The 22,850-nt window shown below is 38.4% G+C and overlaps 1 protein-coding gene across 3 annotated transcripts; it reads left to right on the forward strand.

Annotated features, from left to right (window-relative positions):
• The first annotated feature begins 3,889 nt into the window (after positions 1–3,889).
• On the forward strand, positions 3,890–17,447 carry Tlr4 (toll like receptor 4). 3 transcript variants are annotated; one of them, XM_037202666.1, is made up of 4 exons: positions 3,890–4,460; positions 6,730–6,792; positions 9,251–9,417; positions 13,839–17,447. In XM_037202666.1, the coding sequence occupies exons 1-4, from the start codon at positions 4,371–4,373 to the stop codon at positions 16,096–16,098; spliced, it is 2,580 nt and encodes an 859-aa protein (XP_037058561.1). In that variant the 5' UTR covers positions 3,890–4,370; the 3' UTR covers positions 16,099–17,447. The 3 variants fall into 3 exon arrangements, 2 of the variants coding, with proteins under 2 accessions (XP_037058561.1, XP_028743697.1); XM_028887864.2 differs by lacking the exon at positions 6,730–6,792 and having other exon boundaries at positions 3,893–4,460; XR_005090852.1 differs by lacking the exons at positions 6,730–6,792; positions 9,251–9,417 and having other exon boundaries at positions 4,374–4,460; positions 13,839–13,925.
• Positions 17,448–22,850: the final 5,403 nt, after the last annotated feature.

The raw sequence follows: 22,850 nt of genomic DNA on the forward strand, positions 1-22,850 counted from the left end.
AAGAATGTGCCATGTTATGTATATGTGTTATGTCATCATTGAAATTACATTAATATAACACTGAATATTTCTTGCTGAATATTCAGTATCTGACCTGTTGGACCAGATGCTTACTTGTTTCTGGAAGAGATGGGATTCCTCCATTTACTGAGTAATTGTGGATTTTCAATTGAATCCGTTGCATGATAATGATGTAGGAAACCAAGTGGCTTCTTAATCAGCCCACCCATCATTGTGGTATAAATATTGAGCTCCTAATGGTAACTACTCATTGCAATGAGTATATTACTCATAATGATATATTACTCATTGCAACACTGCATTGGTGTGTTTATTGAGGTTAAGCAAATAAAACTCAGTTGCTTAAGGTATCTCTCGTGTTTTATACATGGTCCGTCTTCTGGAAGAGGCTCACAGAACGGAAATACACTGGTTAAGGTCATACATGCTAGTGTATTCTCATTAGTTTCTCACAAGGAAATATCCACAGGAAGCACTTTCAGGAATATTCTACACAGTTAGGAAAGCTTTCCATGAAGATGTATATAAAACACATGCATCAGTGCCTCATGAGGCATAGTCTAGAGGGGATTATTTGATTCTTTCTCTTTGACTTCATTTTGACCATTCATGGGCTTCCTTTCCAAAAGTATGAAGAATGGACATTTGTTTCCTAGCAAGTGGGTGTCTAGTTATATTTGTCCTTATTTAACACACATGTTTGTTTGTACTTCTTAGGTGAAGTGTATAGTGAGTGTCAGGGAAGGCTTGAGATCCAGTCAATATTACTAAGACAGTTAAGACATGTTCTACTTTGTATGATTTTACAGAGAAAACTTGGATTGGAGATAGTGAGAAAGCTGAGATTTCTGAAGATGTGAGTCTGGATTCTTTACAACTGATTTACAATGTATTACACTAGCCTAGACCAAGGGACATAGTCAATAATGGATAATAATCAGCCATTACAGTTTTGAATTATTTTGTATTTGCAGTTTCTAGAGTTTGGCACAATTTCTAAATGTGTGGTGAGATTATTAGCGCAAGGGATGATTAACATTGAAAAGACAGACTTTTATTTTTTCCCTTAAACTATTTGCCTGTGTGTGTCATATGCCCATCTGTGTATGTACATGACTGTGCTGCATGTGGAGGGCAAAATAGGACTTGAGTGTCCTCCTCTGATTTTGTACTTTATTCCCTTGGGACAGAGTCTGTTGTTAAACCTGTAGGTAGGCTGCTGGCCAAGGAGCCCCAGGGAGCCTCTGGCAAGGATTATCTGAAGGAATCCTCACCTACTCCACTGTGGTCTGCTCTTTTGTAGTTCAGTTTTAGACAAGTTACATTTGAAATGCTTATGGCCTGTCTTGGGGGTGTCAACTAAGACACTGGCCCAGTGATGTTTAACTTACTTTTATTAATCAGAAACATATTTGTGAACTTGCCTTTCCACAGACATTGCTCTAAAAGCTTTATCACATATCTTTGAGGAAGTATGGCTATCCTTACTTTACACACATTTTTAATAATTGCCATAATTATCTTTTATGGGATATGATGAGCATCTATGCTATGGCTAATTTAATTCAACCATGCAAGATAAATTTGATTATCTTCTACTTAGTTTAAGATTTATTTACATTTGTGTATGTATGAGTGTTGACCTACATATTTGTATGCATATCATATATGATGCTTATGTATGGTCAGAAGAGAGCAACAAGTTCCCTAGAACTGGAGTTACAAATGGTTATGAGTCCCTGTTGGGTGCTGGGAACCAAACCCATCCTTCAGAAGAGCAGAGATTGCTCTTAATTACTGAGCTATCTCTCCAGACCTTTATCTTTATTTTACACTGTAGCAAATGCAGAATTGTTAGCTGTGTGATCTGAATGCTTCATGTATCTTTTTCTTTTCTTCTGAAGCTGCTGATTGATCTTTTAATCAGAACAGTGAACAGATACAGTCTTTCAGTGGGAGTGATGACTGTACATCATTTTGCAGTGGGCTTGCATATTACAGGGTGGAAAGAGGAATTTGGAGGACGAAAGATTCCTTCTGTAGGTCAGTTTCCCCCAAAGCCTCTAAGTGAAAAATACCAACGGAGGCTGGTATATTTGAAGAGACACTAGCCCACTCATTGGAGCATGTGGTCTGGCAGGCCTTGCCCTTCTCCCCCATTCCTTCTGCTTTGCTAAAACCTGCTAGATTACATTCCTAAAGCTAGCCACCAAGGTCTTTACCCTTATTTGGTCACTTCCTCCTCCTGAGGCTGACTACCAAAGTCTACCAATCAAAAGCACCCTTTGGTTCACCTAATTAACATGCTCAATTAAAATGAAACACCTCATCCTAACGCGGGTTTTCCCCTTTACCTTTATAACTGCCATTTGCCTATGTGCCACATCTGTCTTTCTCCCCTCTATCCAGAGGCAGCCCTTTGTCCCTCTGGGACAAGTAGCCCTTCCCCCTTTCCATTGTCCCCTTCCACTTTTCTCTCATCTCCTATCTCCTTTACCACCACATTCTAGCCCATTTTAACACAGACCTCCCCTTTTCTTCTTCTTAAGCACTTGAAGCTGTTTTCTGCATGAGTCAGAAAGCAACTACTGTAACTTTTTCTTCTCACTTAATAAAGGGTCTCTTTGTGAAAACATGTGTTTGGGTGTGGTGTTTGCCTAATCTGGGGTCCAGGAGAAAACCTCTGCTGTGCCAGAGTCCCTTTCAATACTGATCTTATCAGAAGTTTCTGGGATCATAGATGACCCAGGAGAAATCACATAGCTTTCTAAGAATAAGTATTCTAAATAAGAGATTCTATAATGTAAAAAAAAAAAAAAAAAAAAAAAAAAAAAAAAAGTGCTTTCAGTTTACAAGTCGGAATGCAAGGCTTGGAAAATTAAGTCATTTGAGTAATGTGGCCTGGTCATCAGCCATCCAACCTAGACTTGACCTCAGTTGTATGTGATTCTGAATCCCTTCCTCATGGTATTTCACTGGAGCCTTTCCATTAGCTTCATAGGTGGCCCTCTCTTCACCAACAGTGTCACATGTCGAATTATGTAGTGTTCCACGAAATTTGTATATTGAAGTCTTCATCTCCCATCGCCTCATCTTGTGACTGCTATTTAATAAGATAATTAAAATAAAATAATGCTATACGAATCTACTTTAACACAATATAAGCAGTATTATTTTTAAAAGAGGTCAGGGGCTGGGGAGCTCAGTTGGTGAAGTGTTTCACATGCATTAAGACCTACTGATCCCCAGCACCCACATAAAAAACTGGATACTGTTGCAAATACCTGTAACCCCAGCATTGGGGCGGGGGTAGAGATGGGTGGATCTCAAGGACTCACTGGCCAGTCAGTCTAGTCACTGAATGAGCAGGTTCAGTTAGAGACCCTGGCTTCAAAACTGGTGGAACCTTTTGAGTTTTACTCTCAGCTCACCAGCCCATTCTTTATCTTGGGAATGTTTTCCCTTTTGTAATAAACTGTGTCGGTTCTCTCTCTAATAGTTCAATAATTAGTAATTAATAATAGCAGAAGAAGATTGAGAACAAACAAAGAAGGCACCCAATAGTGAACTCTGTTTTTTATGCACACACACACACACACACACACACACACACACACACACACAGAGAGAGAGAGAGAGAGGTACACACACATAAAATAGCCATTTCTCCCATGAGTAAGCAGTTGTGCACACATACACACGCAAGAGAAAAGACCAGGACACAGGCACACCTGATGACATCTTGATTCTGGGTTCTAGCCTTCATCATTCTGAGAACATAAGTTCCTGTAGTTTGTAACACCCAGTCTGCGGTACTGTGCCATGAGAGACTGACAAGTCTAGCTGGAGCAGTAAGTCTTCACGACTGCAAACAAAGCAGGAAGTTGGATGTTGTTCTAGGCACATACACTGGCTTTATGAGTATCTGGTTACTTTCCTGTGTTCGCTAAGCCCAGAGGTCAGATGACTTCCTGGGATGACAGCCAGCTTCCTCTTGCTGTTCCTCCGAGGGCTGGTTGGCAAACGCCTTCTTCTTCCTGTTCTCCCCTTAGTCTTGTAGTTTGCCTTCTTCGATAGGGCAGATAAATTCTAGAGGCAAAAAAAAAAAAAAAAAAAAAAAAAAAAAAAAAAAAAAAAAAAAAAAAAAAAAAAACGAAAGTGAGAATGCTAAGGTTGCCACTCTCACTTCCTCTCCCCCTTTAGCTCAGAACATCTTTGAATACAGTACTTGCAGAGGGGCACCCACCGGGAGAGAAGAGGTTGGTGCCCCAGGGACTCGGCCCTGCCAACGGTTCCAGTCAGTTCATCATGCTTTCTCAGGGCCTCCGCTGGTTGCAGAACATGCCAGGATGATTCCTCCCTTCTGCCTGGCTGGGACACTGATGATGGCTTTGTTCCTCTCCTGCCTGAGACCGGAAAGCTTGGATCCCTGTGTGGAGGTATGTGTTTTGACCAGCTCCTTTTCTGCTAGTCTCCCTTGTTTCTCAAAGCCGTCCCCAGCTCAGAGCTTCCTGCTGTGTGCTCTGGTTTGTTTATTTTGCACAAAGGAGTTAAACTTACCGAAAACTTGAGAAGCTGTGGGAACAAAAAGACTCAGTGTCAGCAGGGCAGGAACAGGCAGCCAGTGTGGTGTCTTGCTCCACTTACGACTTCTTCTGAGCCATGACTAGAGACTTGAAATTAGTAAAACTACTTTAAACATATTATATTGTTCTGTGACCTGCCTGAGTGACATCAAAGAAGTTTCTGAACCTTTCTGATGCCAGTTTTCACATAGTAAAAGAATTGCTGCGCTCACTACAGGGATTGGAGAAAGCGATCAGTATCAGGCCTCTCTGTTGGTACTGCAGGCACACTGCTTTCTGCAGTCATTCCTCCCCTTTCCAACTCAGGTGAAGGTGGCTGTCACTTCTGTCTCAAAGATGCTTAATCTTTGAATGATAGAGTGGTGCCTCAGCAGGTGTGGTCAGTTGCTACCAAGCCTGAGATTTGAGTTCCACATGGTGAAAGCAGAGAATCTACTTCTTTAAGATATCCTATGAGTTCCAAGTGTCTGCCTTGGCAGGTGTGAGCATGAATGAAAGTGTACACACACACACACACACACACACACACACACACACACATACACACACACACACACACACACACACTCACACACACATGTTCATAATTAACATTTTTTTTAAAAAATGTAATAATTTTCTGGGAGTTTGGAACTCAGCCACTAATTTTAGAAGATACTGAAATGGGAGGGAGGGAGGAGAAAGGAGGGAAGGAGTGTAAGAGAGAGGGGAGAGAGAGAGACAGACAGAGAGACAGAGAGACAGAGACAACAGACAGACAGAGAGCAATGTAAAATATCAGCTAAAACAGTGACTCCCTTCTTGGTAAAATACTGACCAGTGACTAATCTGATTCATGACTAATTCTTGTTTTTCTTCCTGCACAGACCACACAATTATCTCAGGAGCTCACAATAGAACTGAGAAAACAAGGAAATAATTCAGGGTGAGGCAGGCTCAGAAGCTCAAGACAGGTATAACGAGTTAAAGTCATAGAGTTGACAAAAGAGAAAATATCTTAAGTTGTAGCAAAGACTAACTCCTTGCTCTCTTGGTATCTTGCCTTCTGATTCCTTAGACATGTTGATGGAGATAGTTTCCAATCAGTTTCACACTGAGATAAAATCCCACTACCCTTGGTGTATACTGTATTCTGGGAACCCTCAAAGTCAGTCTGACCCTCTATAGGTCCGAGTAGCAGTTTCTTTGGGCTTATCTGCAGGGATGATAATTAGCTTCCTAATTTACACTCCTTTTCTATAACCAAACTTTCATCCTTATTTGTTTCCATTGATCCAGAGGCTTGTATCTATCAAATTACTCCTTTATAACATTTTAATAACTCTTTAGTGCCACAAAGGCAGTTTCATCCTACAGGGTCTTTGCTCTACACACAGTATCCCTCCCCTAGATCAGAGCTGTCTTATGGTAAAATTTTCGGACTCCCTTATGTAGTTCAAAATTTTCCTTGTGGTCGAAGTGAAAAATTAAAAACAAATGGGTGGTTAGTTTTAGTGACATATTTTATATAATCAAATGTAGTGCAACTAATAAGAAGATAATTTATGTTCCATTTTGGTACAGAATATTAGAAAGTCAGCAGTATTTATGTTTACCACACATTTTGATTTATCCTACACACATGGTTCATGTTCAACAGTTGTGTGTGGCTTATAGCTACAGTACTGGAATATAGGGCTTTGATTTCAGGGTTTTTTTTTTTTTTTTTTCCTTTTCACTTTATGTAGATCTCTGTATAAGTATCTCCTTCTGTGGATTTTTTTTTCTTGATTGCCACATGGTGATCTCTGCTTTTGGCCTCTCAGTATGTGTTTCCATCGATCATATCACTTCATACTTTTGTCTATGTTTTATTATTTGTCCTTCCTTTTCTGCTGGCTTCATCACTATTCTACCACTGTCTAGATCATAAGAAGTCTTCAATTTCTATGTGTGAAACGAATGAAAAAATGGTTGTTGGCCATTGTCTGAGACCCTTGTGTTCAGACTGTGGCTTCTTACGACTTAAGACTCTCGTCTGTGCCTGTTGCTAGCCAGTTTATCTGAGTTTGTTCCCACCCTTTATTTGCTTATGTTCTTTGCTCCTTATAACATACATTTCTTCCTTTTCCCACATATCCAGATGTTGCTCACCTTTCCTGTTCTGGATCTAGAATCAATCTCCATTTCCCCTGAACCAGGCGAGGTGTGTGGGTCTTACTAACTTTCCTTCTCTGTTAGCTGATGTTGTGAGATCAATACCAACTGGAATTCTATAGCATTTATTTTTGTACTGCCTATGGCCCTTAGCAGAAAAAGCCTACCATTTGGCTTATGTGAACCTCTATTCCACCAGTTATACAAAGTTTATCATTCACTCATCCAACATATGTCAATGGGCATTGACAGGTCACCATGCACCTTTCTGAACCTTGGAGACAATATAGCAAACAAAATCAGAGCACCATAGCTCATGGTCCAGTTCATCAAATGAACAACATTTGGAAAATAATTACGTAGGAAACACAAAGTTGCTTGGTGGTCAAAATCTGTGAAGGAAATAAAAGAGGGCAAAAGAAGAATTTTTTTCCTAACACTCTATCAGAAGCAACACCTTCAACGATATTATGATAAGCATCATTTAAATAGACACATGGAAAGGGGGAATGGACATGTATAAATCCTCTGACCGTATGTGAATTACCCTGTCTTCTTAATTTCTTCATCTTTAAAAGATTTTTTGGCCGGGCGTTGGTGGCGCACGCCTTTAATCCCAGCACTCGGGAGGCAGAGCCAGGCGGATCTCTGTGAGTTCGAGGCCAGCCTGGGCTACCAAGTGAGCTCCAGGAAAGGCGCAAAGCTACACAGAGAAACCCTGTCTCGAAAAACCAAAAAAAAAAAAAAAAAAAAAAAAAAGATTTTTTGAAGATTAGCATAAAATACATCACATGGAAGTAAAATGTTGATACAGCAAGGGATTAATAATAGTCAGTGATAATTAACATTGATATTTATCACTTTCATTATAGCAAGTTTTGAGATAAGCTCTGATCTCGTTTAGTCTTTTGGGCATTCTATTGCTTTTAAATAAGAGAAAACAAAACTCACTGAGTTAAACAAAGCATTTTTTCTGGAAGAAATGATATAATTGTGAAATTAGGTGAAAGGTTATGGAAGAGAGTACAGTAACTGTGAGGAAATAGATAAAACGAAGAGGGGATTATAACAGCACAAAGCACTTGATCTTGAAGCCTGCTTTCCACCACTGGAATCCATGCACTTTAAGACTGCCTCTCCTTCCTGCACCAGGCTGCTGAAGTCAACAAGCTGAGGCAGAAAAAACAATTGTAACAAAGAGGCAGTGACTGGGACAGGGCTGGACATCTTTATTGGTATTCTCCACGTGGCTGCATACAATTAGGATGCATAATTAGAACGATAACAATTTTACATAGAACTATGTATTTACAAGATACATGTTTTTTACATAAAACTAAGTTCATTAAAGATGTTATAAAACAAACAAACAAAAACATTGTCTCACTCTCAGCATCCTTGAAGTGCCTATAGTTCTTTGTAGAGAGTTGAGGACTCTTGGGCCTTTTACTCTATCCATGGTAGCATGTCTAATTGTCGTCCTTGCTCAGCTCGTGTTCAGGCAGTCATGTTAGTCAGACTTTATGGGTGTAGCTTCTGAAGATATTAGGAGACACCATGTCACAGTAAATGTCTTGTTCCCTTGGCTCTTATGATCTTCCTCCCCCTTCTTCTGCAATGATCCCTTAGCCTTAGGTGCAAGAGTTTATTGTAAATGTATCCCTTGGGACTGGGCTCCAGAGTTCTGCCTTTTGATTGGCTGTAATATTCCATAAAGGTTTCTGTTTGTCGAGTGGGGAAGAGTATTGCTAGGGAAGAGCACACCAATTAGTTACCAAATATCAAATGGTCAGCCCTGAAAACATACATATGAATAATATTACACAAATAAGAGGACATACTATTGTATTTAGGATTATATTTACATATATGTTCGTATTTTACAAAAAACTGATGAAAAAAGAGGCCAGAGATCTGAAAGAATGCAAAGAAGAGGAGCTAAAGGAAAAGGGAAATGATGTAATTATAGTCTCAAAAATAAATAAATAAAATAATAAGAAAATTACTTTGTACCAAGTGGCACAGAACATCTGTTATGAAAGCAAGGATTTAAGACTTGAGAGACCTTTAACACCTGATTTTGTTGCTCCACATTTAATCATAATTTTCTTTTAGTAGAAGGTTAACACATTGAGAATTCAGGGGGCACTTTTTCCTTCTAAATATACAGAATAAGAGAATTTATAAGCATGAAGTGGTAGATCAATGAATGGGTGAGGAAGGATGTGATGTCATACACCTGTAATACTCACACTTGTGTGGTAGGGGCAGTTAGATTAGGAGTTCAATGTCACCCTTGTCTATATAGCAAATTTAAGTCCAGACTGTGGTAAATGAGACCCTGTTTCAAACAAAATAAAGCAGAATGACTGAGTGGATAGATGGATGGACAGGAGAAGATTAACTGGTATGCTTGTCTAAGAGTTTTAACACTCTATTATTTATCTTTGGGGAGGAAAGAGAACATATGCAGTTTGGAACAGATATTTGTTGTGTGATCATTCCAGGTAGATCCTAACATTACCTACCAATGCATGGATCAGAATCTCAACAAAATCCCTGACAACATCCCCTCTTCAGTCAAGAACTTAGATCTGAGCTTCAACCCCCTGAAGACCTTAGGAAGCCATAGCTTCTCTAATTTTCCAGAACTTCAGTTGTTGGATTTATCCAGGTAATGAATGACCTTTTACATGCTGCAAAAGTTGAGATAGTTATTTTTCTATCATTGCATTCTTGGCCAAGAAAATCTAGCTTACTTAACTCAACTTCTTTGACTCTTCATTCAGCATATGTATTACTTGCTGTATATCCTTGGAAGTGCTACTTTTATTCACTAGGTTTAACTTTGGTGGACAGCTAGAAAAGAATATTTAAGGACAGTTCTAACTTTAACATTAGCTTAAACTATTCCATTAAATATTTATGGACCACATCCTATGTTGTGGGTTTTTACTCCTTTGGGAGGCCGACCACCCAGCTCCCAAGTAAATCACACAAGGAGACTTATAATAAATGTCTGGCCTTAGCTTGGCTTAGTTTCTAGATAGCTTTTCTTAACTTAACTTAGCCTGTCTACCTTTTTGCCTCTGGGCTTTTTCTGTTTTCTTATTTTTGTAAATCTTAATGTGTTTTAGACAGAAAAAGTAGTATAGATTCACAGAGTTAAACAAATACAACAAAAAACAAACAAATGTAACACACCTTACAACAATATTCCCCAATAATCCTATATGTTGTACCCTAAGTTGCAGAACAAGAACTTATAGATACATAACCCATACTCCTAACTATTAAGTAGAATGAATATTCTTTTCACTAAGTGAATAAGTGAAAATGTTTTCCCTGTTATTAAACACATATTACACATCCAACAAACATTACCCAACTCTGTTGCTGTTTTTTTTACAACAGTAAGTGATAAACTATGTGAAAATAAAGGCAACAATCTGTGTTGATTAGAAGAGTGGATGCCTTAATTATGTGTGGGAAAGGATTGAGACATGAATAGGTGCAGAAGATGCCTGAAATATTGAAAGTAGAATAAAGGTTAGAGAATAAGAAAGACACTTAGGAGAAAGATGCCAAGATTCAAGAAAAACATCTGCTTTAGGCAAGAATTAGTTGCTAAGATTATCTTTTCTGATTCAGTGCATTATACCATTTGTTGGAACACATACACTTTTTAACCAATATTTTTGGTGGGAAGCTGAATCCTGTTTTAGGGATTAAATTTATTCTTTGACAATTTCAGACATCTATGTAGTGCATTCTGTTACTCTTATCCTCACCCACACTTAATTCCTCTGACCCCTGGTAGCCTTGACTCTTCCCAACAGGTCTCCTTCCTATATTCATACCTTTTTGTTTATTTTGTGACTCACAGATTTTAACCTTGTTCTCTGTATTGTCATAGCTTTCGAAGTACCTATTACAGCCTAGTGGGCTCAACCATTTGATAAACAACTAAAACCAACGACTGTCTATTCCCTAGAATCTAAAGTTTAACGGGGAGGAAAGGACCCCATGGTTCTCCTCCCTGATCCATGACTTTCTTTTGGTAGGTTTAGTCTTGTACAGGTAAGCACAGTTCCTGTGAGATCGTGTTTACAATGGCTATGTCATGCCCAAAGATAGCCCTTCTGGCTCTCATATTGTTTCTGCTCCCCATTTCTCTATGTTCTCTGACCCTTAGAGCAAGTGCTATAAATGTGTGTTTCAGGGCAGAGCACAGAAGCATCTTTCACTCACAGCATCTAGAACATCTAAGAATATCTGCATTCTTCAATGTTTACTAGAAAGAGGAGTGACATTTGTTAATGGGTATAAATATAATTATTTATATATTAGTCTGGTGCTATGCTAATTTTACTAAACCAGAGTAATAACCACTCTCCCTGCCACCTGAAACATCAGGGTCACATATCTCTCTAATCACTATTTTTTGACCAAGTTAACAATACCAGCCTTGGGTAACCTCCTGTGGGATGGGACAAAAATCTAACTCAAGTAAGGCTTGTTATCCCTATAAAAGTTATGCCAACATTTCATCATTAGACACATCTTGCCTGGCAGGTTAGTGTTATAATTCATAGGGTTCATAGCTGGATAACACCAGTAATGACTTTTCTCTCCCAGCAGCCGCTATAGCACCCTCTTGATGAAAACTAGCCATCAGGGAGGGAAGCTTCCAGCTCAACTTCGGCTTTACATCAATGGTTTGGAATTATCAGGAGCATCCCTAAAATCTGAAATAGATAAATCACTTTTTTTTCCTGCAATGTTTGTAAAACTACAGAAATATTTCACATGTTTTTATTCTAAAAATCTCTCGATAAAGATAAAGATGGTAGTATTAAAAGTCTTCTGCAGAGAAGTCATTACTGTCAAAAAGTTAGCAACTACCCAGTGTATTATACTTTTTACTTAGGTGTTAACAGAGTACTACAGGGGTAGGGCAACAACTCTGAGGCACAAAGAAGAATGGAGCCAATTCTTTCTCTGACGTTTATAACTGTATGGCCTGATGCATGTAACTTTTACCTCTGTCCAGTTATCACTCATATTAAATGAAAATGATAAATTCCCCTGCAAGGTTAAATGTTATTAGGTACTGCATGTAGTAAAATTACTTAGTGAGTTTTATGAGTTTAAAAAATGCTATTATAATTATTTCATTAGATTTTATATTTTAGTTTCCCAGGGAGATTTGAAGGGAACTGAGTAAGACAGGGAGGTAGGAAAGTGGTAAACAGAATAACCTCTTCTCAATAAAAAGAGGACATAATTTCTCATCAAGGTCCTGTATAATTGAACATGGGTCTACAGCACACTATAAGAACATTCCTTAAAGGCTTTGGATATGTACTTAGAAAGAAGTCAGGTTCTTCTTCCCATAGCTCATGGGATATTTTGCATTAGAGCCAGGTAGACAAGCTATTCCCATGCCTTTTCAAGGGTATTTAATGTATAGTAACTAGACTGGGCTCCCAAGAGTGATTTGTGGTAGACCAAGTAGCCCTTAGAAACATATGTGTATTATGAATTTTTTCTTCTTTTGTCTAGGAAAACTGAGTTTTGAAGGGTTTGATCGACTTACCTGCAGTAATTTTGAGTAATATTGTTTATCTTGGCAGACCAGAGCATCATCTCATATTTCTGGCTTCCAAGTTCAAAGTTTTTTCACTGTATCACTCCATCTCTCTAAAGTTATGAGCTAGATATTATGAGATAGAAACAGAGAAAGACCTTTTTTTGTCCTTATCTGCTATATATGGCAATATATGAATATGATTATGGGATATGAAATCATATAACTGGAAGAGGGAACTTGAGAAAGAATCAAACTGAGCTGCATCATTTAGAAGTGGTATGCTGGAAACCCACACAAAATATGGGTTCCAAAGATTATGCATGGAGGTAGGAGAATAGATACATCCAACCGTGGTGGATACATGACCTCTTCTTCCAATATGCTTTCTATCATACCCTTAACTTTTATCAAATTACCAATTAATAACCAAAACACAGACCAGAATGATTTTATTACCTACGAATATCCCAAAGAGAATAGGAAAAGTGAGGGTTACTCTAAAATATTTGGAAACTACTCATTTGCAAACTGTGTCTGGCATGTATCTGCAGGGAAGTCTATCTTGTATCACTGTATGTTGGCTGTTGTTAGCTTGTCTGTATGAATGCTACATATTGCACAACCTACATTTATCTTGGAATAAAATTGATAATATTTCATTGGGCTTAAGATTCTCTACTTTATTTGCAAACCCCTCTCCTCACCACCTCATGTTAGCCTCCCTCAGTTCCCTTGTTGCCCTACAACCACAGACAATATGTACTGTGGCTCCTCCATGTAACATGCCTGCTGCCTACCTTGGCTTTTATGCCTGCTATTTTTCTCACCTTCATTCCTATTTATTATTAAAAATTCCACTTAAATATTTTCAGAGAAGTCTGCTTTCATCCCTTGGAAGAAGGTCAATTCTTTTGATGTGGACATTCATAGCCCTTTCTACTTCTTCCACAAAACTTACTCATGTCACCACTTACTAACATTTACCTGTGATAGTGACAGATTTAAAATACGTAGTTGTCATATGTAAGTAACTTTTTATAAATATTAATGACATCCTTAGCAATTATGTGTGATTACTCATGTCTTTGGAATTGACTTTCACTAGTCATTTATCATGACTAACAACTAACCACCACCCATATAATCTGTACCCATTAGATGTAAAATCACAGCTATGTGTGGAAAGAAACACCTTAACTTAATCTAAGGCAATTACATATTCTATCAAGCAAACAGTTGTTGTGTGCCCCAATTATTGATTTTGAATTGATTTCCTTCTGATGGATTTGCTGCCCTGCATAGTTCAGGGAAGTGGGAAATGCCGAATCTGCAGAGCCTCTTGCCTGCTCACACCATTGTCACCTGCCTTCCTTAGTATATTTGTCTCTATACAATAACATGACACATCACATCTATTTTTATGGTGGGGTTGCAGGGGTTTTCATGATGTTGCAAAGCTTTATTAAGCAAAAGTACTTAATTGGTATCTCTTTTCCCCATAGGTGTGAAATTGAGACAATTGAAGATGACGCATATCAGGGATTACAGCTGCTCTCAACCTTGATACTGACAGGAAACCCTATCCAGACTTTATCCCAGGGAAGTTTTTCTGGACTAGAAAATTTACAAAATCTGGTGGCTGTGGAGATAAAACTGGCCTCTCTAGAGATCTTACCTATTGGACACCTTATAACCTTAAAGAAACTTAACGTGGCTCACAATTTTATACATTCCTCAAAGTTACCTGAATATTTTTCCAATCTGACTAACCTAGAACACTTGGACCTTTCTAATAACTATATCCAAACTATTTCCCACAAAGACTTACAGGTTTTACTTGAAAATCCCCCGCACAATCTCTCTTTAGAGCTTTCCTTGAACCCAATTGACTTTATTCAACCTCGAGCCTTTCAAGGAATTAGGCTCCATGAACTGACTCTAAGAAGTAATTTTAATAGCACAAATGTAATGAAAACTTGCCTTCAAAACCTGGATGGTTTACAAGTCCATAGGTTGATCTTGGGAGAATTTAAAAATGAAAGGAATGTAGAAAGTTTTGACCCCTCTGTCATGGAAGGGCTGTGCAATGTGGTCATTCATGAGTTCCGGTTAATATATGCAAATGAATTTTCAGGTGATATTACTGATTTCAATTGCTTGGCAAATGTTTCTGCAGTGTCTCTGTCAAACGTATATTTAGAACACCTAGAAGAAATTCCTAAATATTTCAAATGGGAAAACTTAACAGTCATTAGATGTGAACTTCAACAATTTCCACCTCTGAAGCACCCCTTCCTTAAACATTTGACTTTTACTACCAACAAAGGGACTACCAGTTTTAAAGATATGAATCTACCAAACCTCACATATCTAGATCTCAGTAGAAATGGACTGAGCTTTAGAGGTTGCTGTTCTTATGATGATTTTGGAACAAACATCCTGAAACACTTAAACCTCAGCTTCAATGGTATCATCAGTATGAGTGCAAACTTCATGGGTTTAGAACAGCTGGAATACCTGGATTTTCAGCATTCCACTTTAAAGAAGGCCACAGAATTCCCAGTGTTTTTATCTCTTGAAAAATTGCTTTATCTTGATATCTCTCATACTAGCACCAACATTGACTTCAATGGCATGTTTTATGGCTTGACCAGTCTCAACACCTTAAAAATGTCTGGCAATTCTTTCAAAGACAACACTCTTTCAAATGTCTTCACAAATATGACAAACTTGACATCCCTGGATATTTCTAAATGCCAACTACAACAGGTATCTTGGGGGGTGTTTGACACACTCCATAGACTTCAGTTACTAAATATGAGTCACAACAAACTACTGATTTTGGATCCATTCCATTATAAACAGCTGCACTCCCTCAACACTCTTGATTGCAGTTTCAATCACATAGAGACTGTCAAAGGAATACTGCAACATTTTCCAAAGAATCTAACCATCTTCAATCTTTCTAATAATTCTTTTGCTTGTACATGTGAACATCAGAACTTCCTGCAGTGGGTCAAGGACCAGAGGCTGTTCTTAGTGAACACTAAACAAATGGCATGTGCAACACCTGTGGAAATGAAGGACTCCTTGGTGTTGGATTTTAGGAATGCCACCTGTTATATGCACAGGACCATCATCAGTGTGTCGGTGATCAGTGTGCTTGTGGTATCCACTATAGCATTTCTGGTTTACAAATTCTATTTTCACCTGACACTTATTGCTGGCTGTAAAAAGTACAGCAGAGGTGAAAGCACCTATGATGCCTTTGTCATCTACTCCAGCCAGGATGAGGACTGGGTGAGAAATGAGTTGGTAAAGAATTTAGAAGAAGGGGTGCCCCCCTTTCGGCTCTGCCTACACTACAGAGACTTTATTCCTGGTGTAGCCATCGCTGCCAACATCATCCAGGAAGGCTTCCACAAGAGCCGAAAGGTAATTGTGGTGGTGTCTAGACACTTTATCCAGAGTCGCTGGTGTATCTTTGAATATGAGATTGCTCAGACATGGCAGTTTCTGAGCAGCCACTCTGGCATCATTTTCATTGTCCTGGAGAAGGTGGAGAAGTCGCTGCTGAGGCAACAGGTGGAGCTGTATCGCCTTCTCAGCAGGAACACCTACCTAGAGTGGGAGGACAATGCTCTGGGGAGGCACATCTTCTGGAGAAGGCTTAAAAAAGCTCTGTTGGGTGGGAGAGCCTGGAATCCGGAGGAAACAGCAGAGGAAGAAAACAATCAACAAGAAGCAACAACTTCCACCTGAGGAGGATAAAACTCTGGGTCCAACACTTCTGTTTACAAGTATTAAATGTTACAGCTCATCAGGGGTTCTGCTGTAGGCAAGGATCCCATGGTACACAAGGTACCAAAAGTCTGGTAACCTCATGGAACTTACAGAGCAGAAAGACATAATACTGTGGATCAAACTCCATACCTTCCAGGTGTGGAAGTTTAACGAACTCTGGCAAAGAATCATAATCAAGAATCTCAACTCCTATCGTATCAAACTGAAGAAGAGGCTAAGCCCCATTGAGAGTAGGAAAAGGAGCATTAGTCTTCCCTTGACCTTTTGAATACAAAATATATCATATACTGTGTTTCAACTACCTTAAGTGAGTTTTGGTAGTTTCAACTGAACAAAATGTTTGCTTACTTTCCTGTTTTTCTACTAAATACAATTAAATTTCACTGGTTCTCTTTGAGTGCCTCTGATTCAAAGTTCATCTTCCGTTTTGTGACTTTTCTTGTATATCTAATTCTTCAGGAAACCTGATTAATACATACTCACAGACATCCTGGCCAATATTTAGTATGTTGTATTTATTAAATAAAAATTCCTAATATACTTTCATTTTTATGAATTTAGTTATCATTTTTCATGCCTTGTCTGTATACTCATATCATAAATAAGACTGTTAGAGATATGCAAGAAACGCTCATATTTAACAACAAATTTTCAAGCAAGTGTGTATAATATACTCTGTAACTTTGTCATTGAGTGTCATTCTTAAATTATTACCTACTAAGTTATGGATGTCAGAGGCAATGTTAAAAATAATTTGGTTGATAGGGTATTTTTAATCGGGGGTGGGAGGGAGAAAGCAGAGAGGCATACAGGAACAGAAATCAGATAACTTGATCATTTCTTGTTGATAATTTCAGAACCATAGCTGCGTTGAAATACAAGATTTGCTGCAATTAATGTTCCTTTTCAGGAAGGACACTGTTTGATAGGCTGGGAGAGCCCTTCAGGGAGTTGTGGAGATCTGAAGTCTTTTCCCTTCATCCTTTCCACTGTTGGACATGCTTTGTGAGATGAAGGAATATTGGGAGTACACCATTGCTGCTTCTCGTTAGGTATTGCCTTCTGATGACATTTAGGGAAGTAAGATTTTATCATTAAGAAAACAGGACAATCAAGGGGCTTCTTAGAAAAGTGTATTTTTTTTTTCTACTCTCTCATAATGGCACATTCCAAGAAAGGACAGTGAAGACATTCTTAGGGAACTGCAACATTCAAACCACAATGAACTTTTAGTTTATTCCAGTCAGCATGACCACTGTGTGTGTTTGTGTGTGTGTGTGTATAAATAAAATGGCATGCATACTTTGTGTGTGTGTGTTCACAAAGCACTTCTATATTTTTGGTGGGGATATAATATAGTTAAGCCATTACAGAAAACTGTACAGGTTTCTTGATAAAGGAATACAAACTAGAACTCTTACAACATCTAGCAATAAATATTTTTAAAAAAATCATTTGGATTCAATATGAGAATATTCATAATATTCAAATTATGGAGACAATCCAAATGTTCATTGACAGGTTAATGCATAGAGGAAGTAGGCTATAAACTTGCACTGGAATGTTGTTTGACCTTAGAAAAGAAGGAAATCTTATTATTTGTGACATGGATAGAAATGGAATTTCTGGGGCTCAAGAGATGGCTCAGAGTTTAAGAACTGGCTGCTCTTCCTGAGGTCTAGAGTTTTGTTCCCAGCAACCACATGGTGGCTCACAACCATCTATAATGAGATCTGGTACCCTCTTCTGGCATGTAGGCACAACACTGCATGCACATAGTAAGTAAATAAATAAATCCTCTTTAAAAAAAAAAAGAAATGGAGTTTCTTTATTCTAAGTGAAATAAGTTAACCACAGAAGGAACTGAAATTCTAGGAACTTCTGATGAGGTGAGCAAAGATAGAAAGAAATGATATGCAGAACAAGAGAAGAGGAAGACAAAAGAAAGTCAGGCCTAGGATAAGCTCTCCACAATTATTTTAAATATATTTGCTTGAAAGAGACTCACATGGTGGCATGAAGTTATGAATATTAATTAGGATGCCTTAAATTTTTATAATTCCCTTCAACTTGAAACATAGTCACACAAATATTGGCCTCTTGTTAGCCAGATGAAGTATCAGACCAAGAATTAATCTCTCCATTTTCCTAATATAAAACCTGAAGTTCAATGCAGTAAAGGTCTTGTCAATCATCCAGTCAGCACACAAGAGGCAAGGCCCCAGCCTGATTCCCTCTCTCTGTCAGGGAAACTACTGTGCATTCTAGCCCATCGCTTGATACTTCAAACTGGCAAAACAAGAAGTGAAACCTCCTCAGTTCTCTGTGTGGTTAGTGCCAGTCAGGGTTTTGCAACTTAAACCATGAATCATTAAGCAAATACATATGCATGCATGCATTATGCACAGAGTGGTTTATTTATAACACATCTTTCCATAAAGGGCTTTGGGGAGCTTCCAACAAAATATACATGAGGAATAAGGTTAATAAGAAGTAGAAAATATGGATAGAAGAAATAAATGAAAGACATGGGATGATTCAACAGTGTATTCCAAGTGTAATTGCAGAGAGATCTCCTGGAATTTTGGAAAGTACAACTTCCTGAACTCATTTTCAGAGCTTACCAGCTGTGTGACTTGGGCCTCACTTGTCTAAAAGCTTCACCTTATAAATAAAATGAAGATCAGTATATTAATTTTCAGGACATTGCAAAGTAAAATATATATTTAATATAAGGAGCTTTCTCAAGGGTGGTCAGAGAGAAGCACCGAGTGGCCTTCTCAATGACAATTTTGTTCACAGTTGTTTTCATAGCTTTTAGGACCATAGTAGTTCCTGTGACTTAAGTAGACAGTTTCTTTTTTACTTGCCTTCTACTAATATGTGTTACCTGACTCTAGCTTCCCCTTGGACTCTACAGCCTTTTGAGAAATCACTAGTGGGTTCCTGGAAAGTCATGTGTGGACTGGTATGAGTTCTCAGACATGTCCCTTGGTGTTTTGTGAGCCTGAGAATCACATCTTATCACCATCTTTGCTTTCTTGGTGTTGAGCATCATGCCTGACAAAGTAGACAGACAATACTTGTTCATTTGAAGAACAGGTGGATCATTAATGTACCTTCTCTTTGTGTGATGTTCCTTGTCCTCTATACCTCCCAGTTAAGACCCCAAAAGCCTACAGATATTTGCTGTCAATTTAGTTTTCACAGATTTGACATTTCCTGTTTGTCACTTGCATATATATTCTCAACTACTTCCTCATTGGTTTGCTTGACATCATGTTTCCCAAAACTTTGAAGAAGGTAGGGGGAGAAGAGTTCTCTAACAATAGTTTTCTCTAGTAGATCCTTTAAAGTCCTATTTGCCTAATTTATGTATGATCTCTGAGTAAAGTTCTCATGCCATACCAATTTGATGAGTATTCTCAATATCACATTAGGAAATTAAGGCTTCAAGATTTTTATTCATATCTACATAATATTTTGTGTTTAGTTATTTTCCTCAACATTATTTTAAGATTTAAATGTGTTTTCGATGAATTTCAATTGTCTTTCTTTTTTTAATTAAGAAAAAATTTTTCATTCATTTTACACACCAATCAAAGATCCCCCTCTTCTTTCCTTCTGCCTCTCTAGCCTCCCCCTTCCAACCCAGCTCACACTTCCACCCACAAGAAGGTAAGGCCTCCCATGGAGAGGCACATTTAGTAGGGAAAGTCCAAGTCCTTCCCCCTGCCTCAAGACTGCACAAGGTGTCTCTTCATAGGTAGTGGGCTCCACAAAGCCTGCTCATGAATCAGAGATGGATTCTGATCCTTCTGTCATGGGGCCTCCCAAGCATATCAAGCTTCACAACTGTCTTGCCATACAAAAGGCCTAGTCCAGTCCCATGTAGGCTTCACAGCCATTGATCCAACTTTTATGAGTTCCCTGTAGTTTCATTTGATCATCACTGCATGTTTCCCTATCATGATCCTGATGCACTTGCTCATAGAATACCTCTTCTCTCTCTCTGACTGGACTCTTGGAGCTCTATCTAGTGATTGGCTGTGGATCTCTGCATCTGCTTCCATCATTGGAGAGAAGCTCTGTGATGACAGGGTATTCACCAGTGTGATCTCTGGGCCAACCCAGTTCAGTTCAGGTACCCTCTTCACTATTGCTAGTAGCCCAGGCTGGGGTCATCCTTGGGGCTTCCTGGCAACTTACCTAGCACCAGCTTCTCTCTATCCCCATGAAATCTCTCCCTATTATTGTATCTCTTTCATTGCATTCCACTTTCCTCCCTGTTCCAGCTCAACCATCTCATTCACTTATGCTCTCATCCTCTATCCTCTACCCTACATTGCCCACCATTCATCCCCAGTTTACTCACAAATATCTCATCTATTTCCCCTTCCTAGGATTGTTCATGAATCACTCTTTGGGTCTTCCCTGTTAGTTAGCTTCTCTGGAGTTGTGGGTTGTTGCCTGATAACACTTTGCTTTATATCTAGTATCCACTTGTGAGTGGGGACATACCATGTTTGGTTTTAACTCAAAATTCTACCAGATGTTCAAAGAAGAGTTAGTACCAATACTCTTCAAATTGTTCCATACAAAGAAACAGAAGGAACATTACCAAACTCCTTGTATGAGGTTACAATTACTCTGATTCCCAATCCACACAGAGATGCAACAAAGAGAATTACAGACCAATTTCCCTTATGAACATTGATACAAATATACTCAATAAAATATTGGCAAACCAACTCCAAGAACATATTAAAAACATTATCCATTATGATCAAGTAGGCTTTATCCCAGAGATGCAAAGATGGTTCAGCGTATGAAAGTCTGTCAATGTAATACACCATATAAACAAACTGAAAGAAAAAACACATGATCATTATATGCTGAAAAGGCCATTGACAAAATCCAGCACCCCTTCATGATAAAAGTCTTGGAGCGATCAGGAATACAGGGAACATAACTAAACATAATAAAAGCAATTTACAGCAAGCTAACAGCCAACATCAAATTAAATGGAGAGAAACTCAAAGTGATTCCACTAAAATCAGGAACAAGACAAGGCTGTCCACTCTCCCCATTCTTATTCAACATAGTACTTGAAGTTCTAGCTAGAGCAATAAGACAACAAAAGGAGATCAAGGGATACAAATTGGAAAGGAAGAAGTCAAACTTTCACTATTTGCAGATGATATGATAGCATATGTAAGTGACCCCAAAAATTCTACCGTGGAACTCCTACAGCTGATAAACATATTCAGTAATGTGGCAGAATACAAGATTAACTCAAAAAATCAGTAGCCCTCCTATATACAAATAATAAATGGGCTGAGAAAGAAATCTGAGAAACATCACCCTTTACAATAGCCACAAATAATATAAAATACATTGGGGTAACTCTAACTAAGCAAGTGAACGGCTTGTATGACGAGAACTTTAAGTCTCCGAAGAAAGAAATTGAAGATGTCAGAAAATGGAAAGATCTCCCATGCTCATGGATAGGTGGGATTACCATAGTAAAAATGGCAATTTCACCAAAAGTAATCTACAGATTCAGTGGAATCCCCATCAAAATCCCAACACAATTTTTCACAGACCTGGAAAGAAAATACTCAACTTCATTTGGGGAAAAAAAAAACCAACAACAACAACAACAAAAACCAGGATAGCTAAAAGAATCCTGTACAACAAAACCGCTTCTGGAGGCATCATCATTCCTGACACCAAGCTCTACTATAGAGCTATAGCATTAAAAATAGCTTGGTATTGGAAAAAAAAAAAACCGACATGTGAACCAATGGAATCAAATTGAAGAACCTGACATTAACCTATATACCTATGAACACCTGGATTTTGACAAAGAAGCCAAAACTGTACAATGGAAAAAATAAAGCATCTTCAACAAATGGTGCTGGCATAACTGGATGTCAACATGTAGAAGATTGCAAATAGATCCACATCTATCACCATGCTCAAAACTCAAATCCAAGTGGATCAAAGACTTCAATATAAAACCAGTTACACAGAACCTGATAGAAGAGAAAGGAGGAAATAGTCTTGAATACATTAGTACAGGAGGCAACTTCCTAAATATAACATCAGTAGCACAGACACTGAGAATAACAATTAATAAATGGGACCACTTGAAACTGAGAAGCTTCTGTAAGGCAAAGGACACAGGAAGTAAGACACATGACAGCTTACAGAATGGGAAAAGATTTTCACCAACCCACATCTGACAGAGGGCTGATCTCCAAAATACATAAAGAACTGAAGAAACTAGATGTCAAAATAACAAACAATCCAATTAAAAAATGGGCTATAGAGCTAAACAGAGAATTCTCAAAGGAAGAATTTCAAATGGCGAAAAGACATTTAAAGATTTGCTCAGCATCCTTAATTATCAGGGAGATGAAAATCAAAACGACTCTGAGATACCATCTTATACTTGACAGAATGGCTAAGATCAAAAGCACAACAGACAGTTTATGTTGGAGAGGATGTTAGAATAAATGGAACACTCCTCCACTGTTGGTGGGAGTGCAAACTTGTACAGCCACTTTGGAAATCAGTATGGCGGTTTCTCAGAAAACTGGGTATCAATCTACCTCAAGATCCAGCTATACCACTCTTGGGCATATACCCAAGGAATACTCAATCATACCACAAGGACATATGCTCAACTATGTTCATAACAGCCT

The sequence above is a fragment of the Peromyscus leucopus genome, chromosome 2 (assembly GCF_004664715.2).
Source record: "Peromyscus leucopus breed LL Stock chromosome 2, UCI_PerLeu_2.1, whole genome shotgun sequence".
Lineage (NCBI taxonomy): Eukaryota > Metazoa > Chordata > Mammalia > Rodentia > Cricetidae > Peromyscus > Peromyscus leucopus.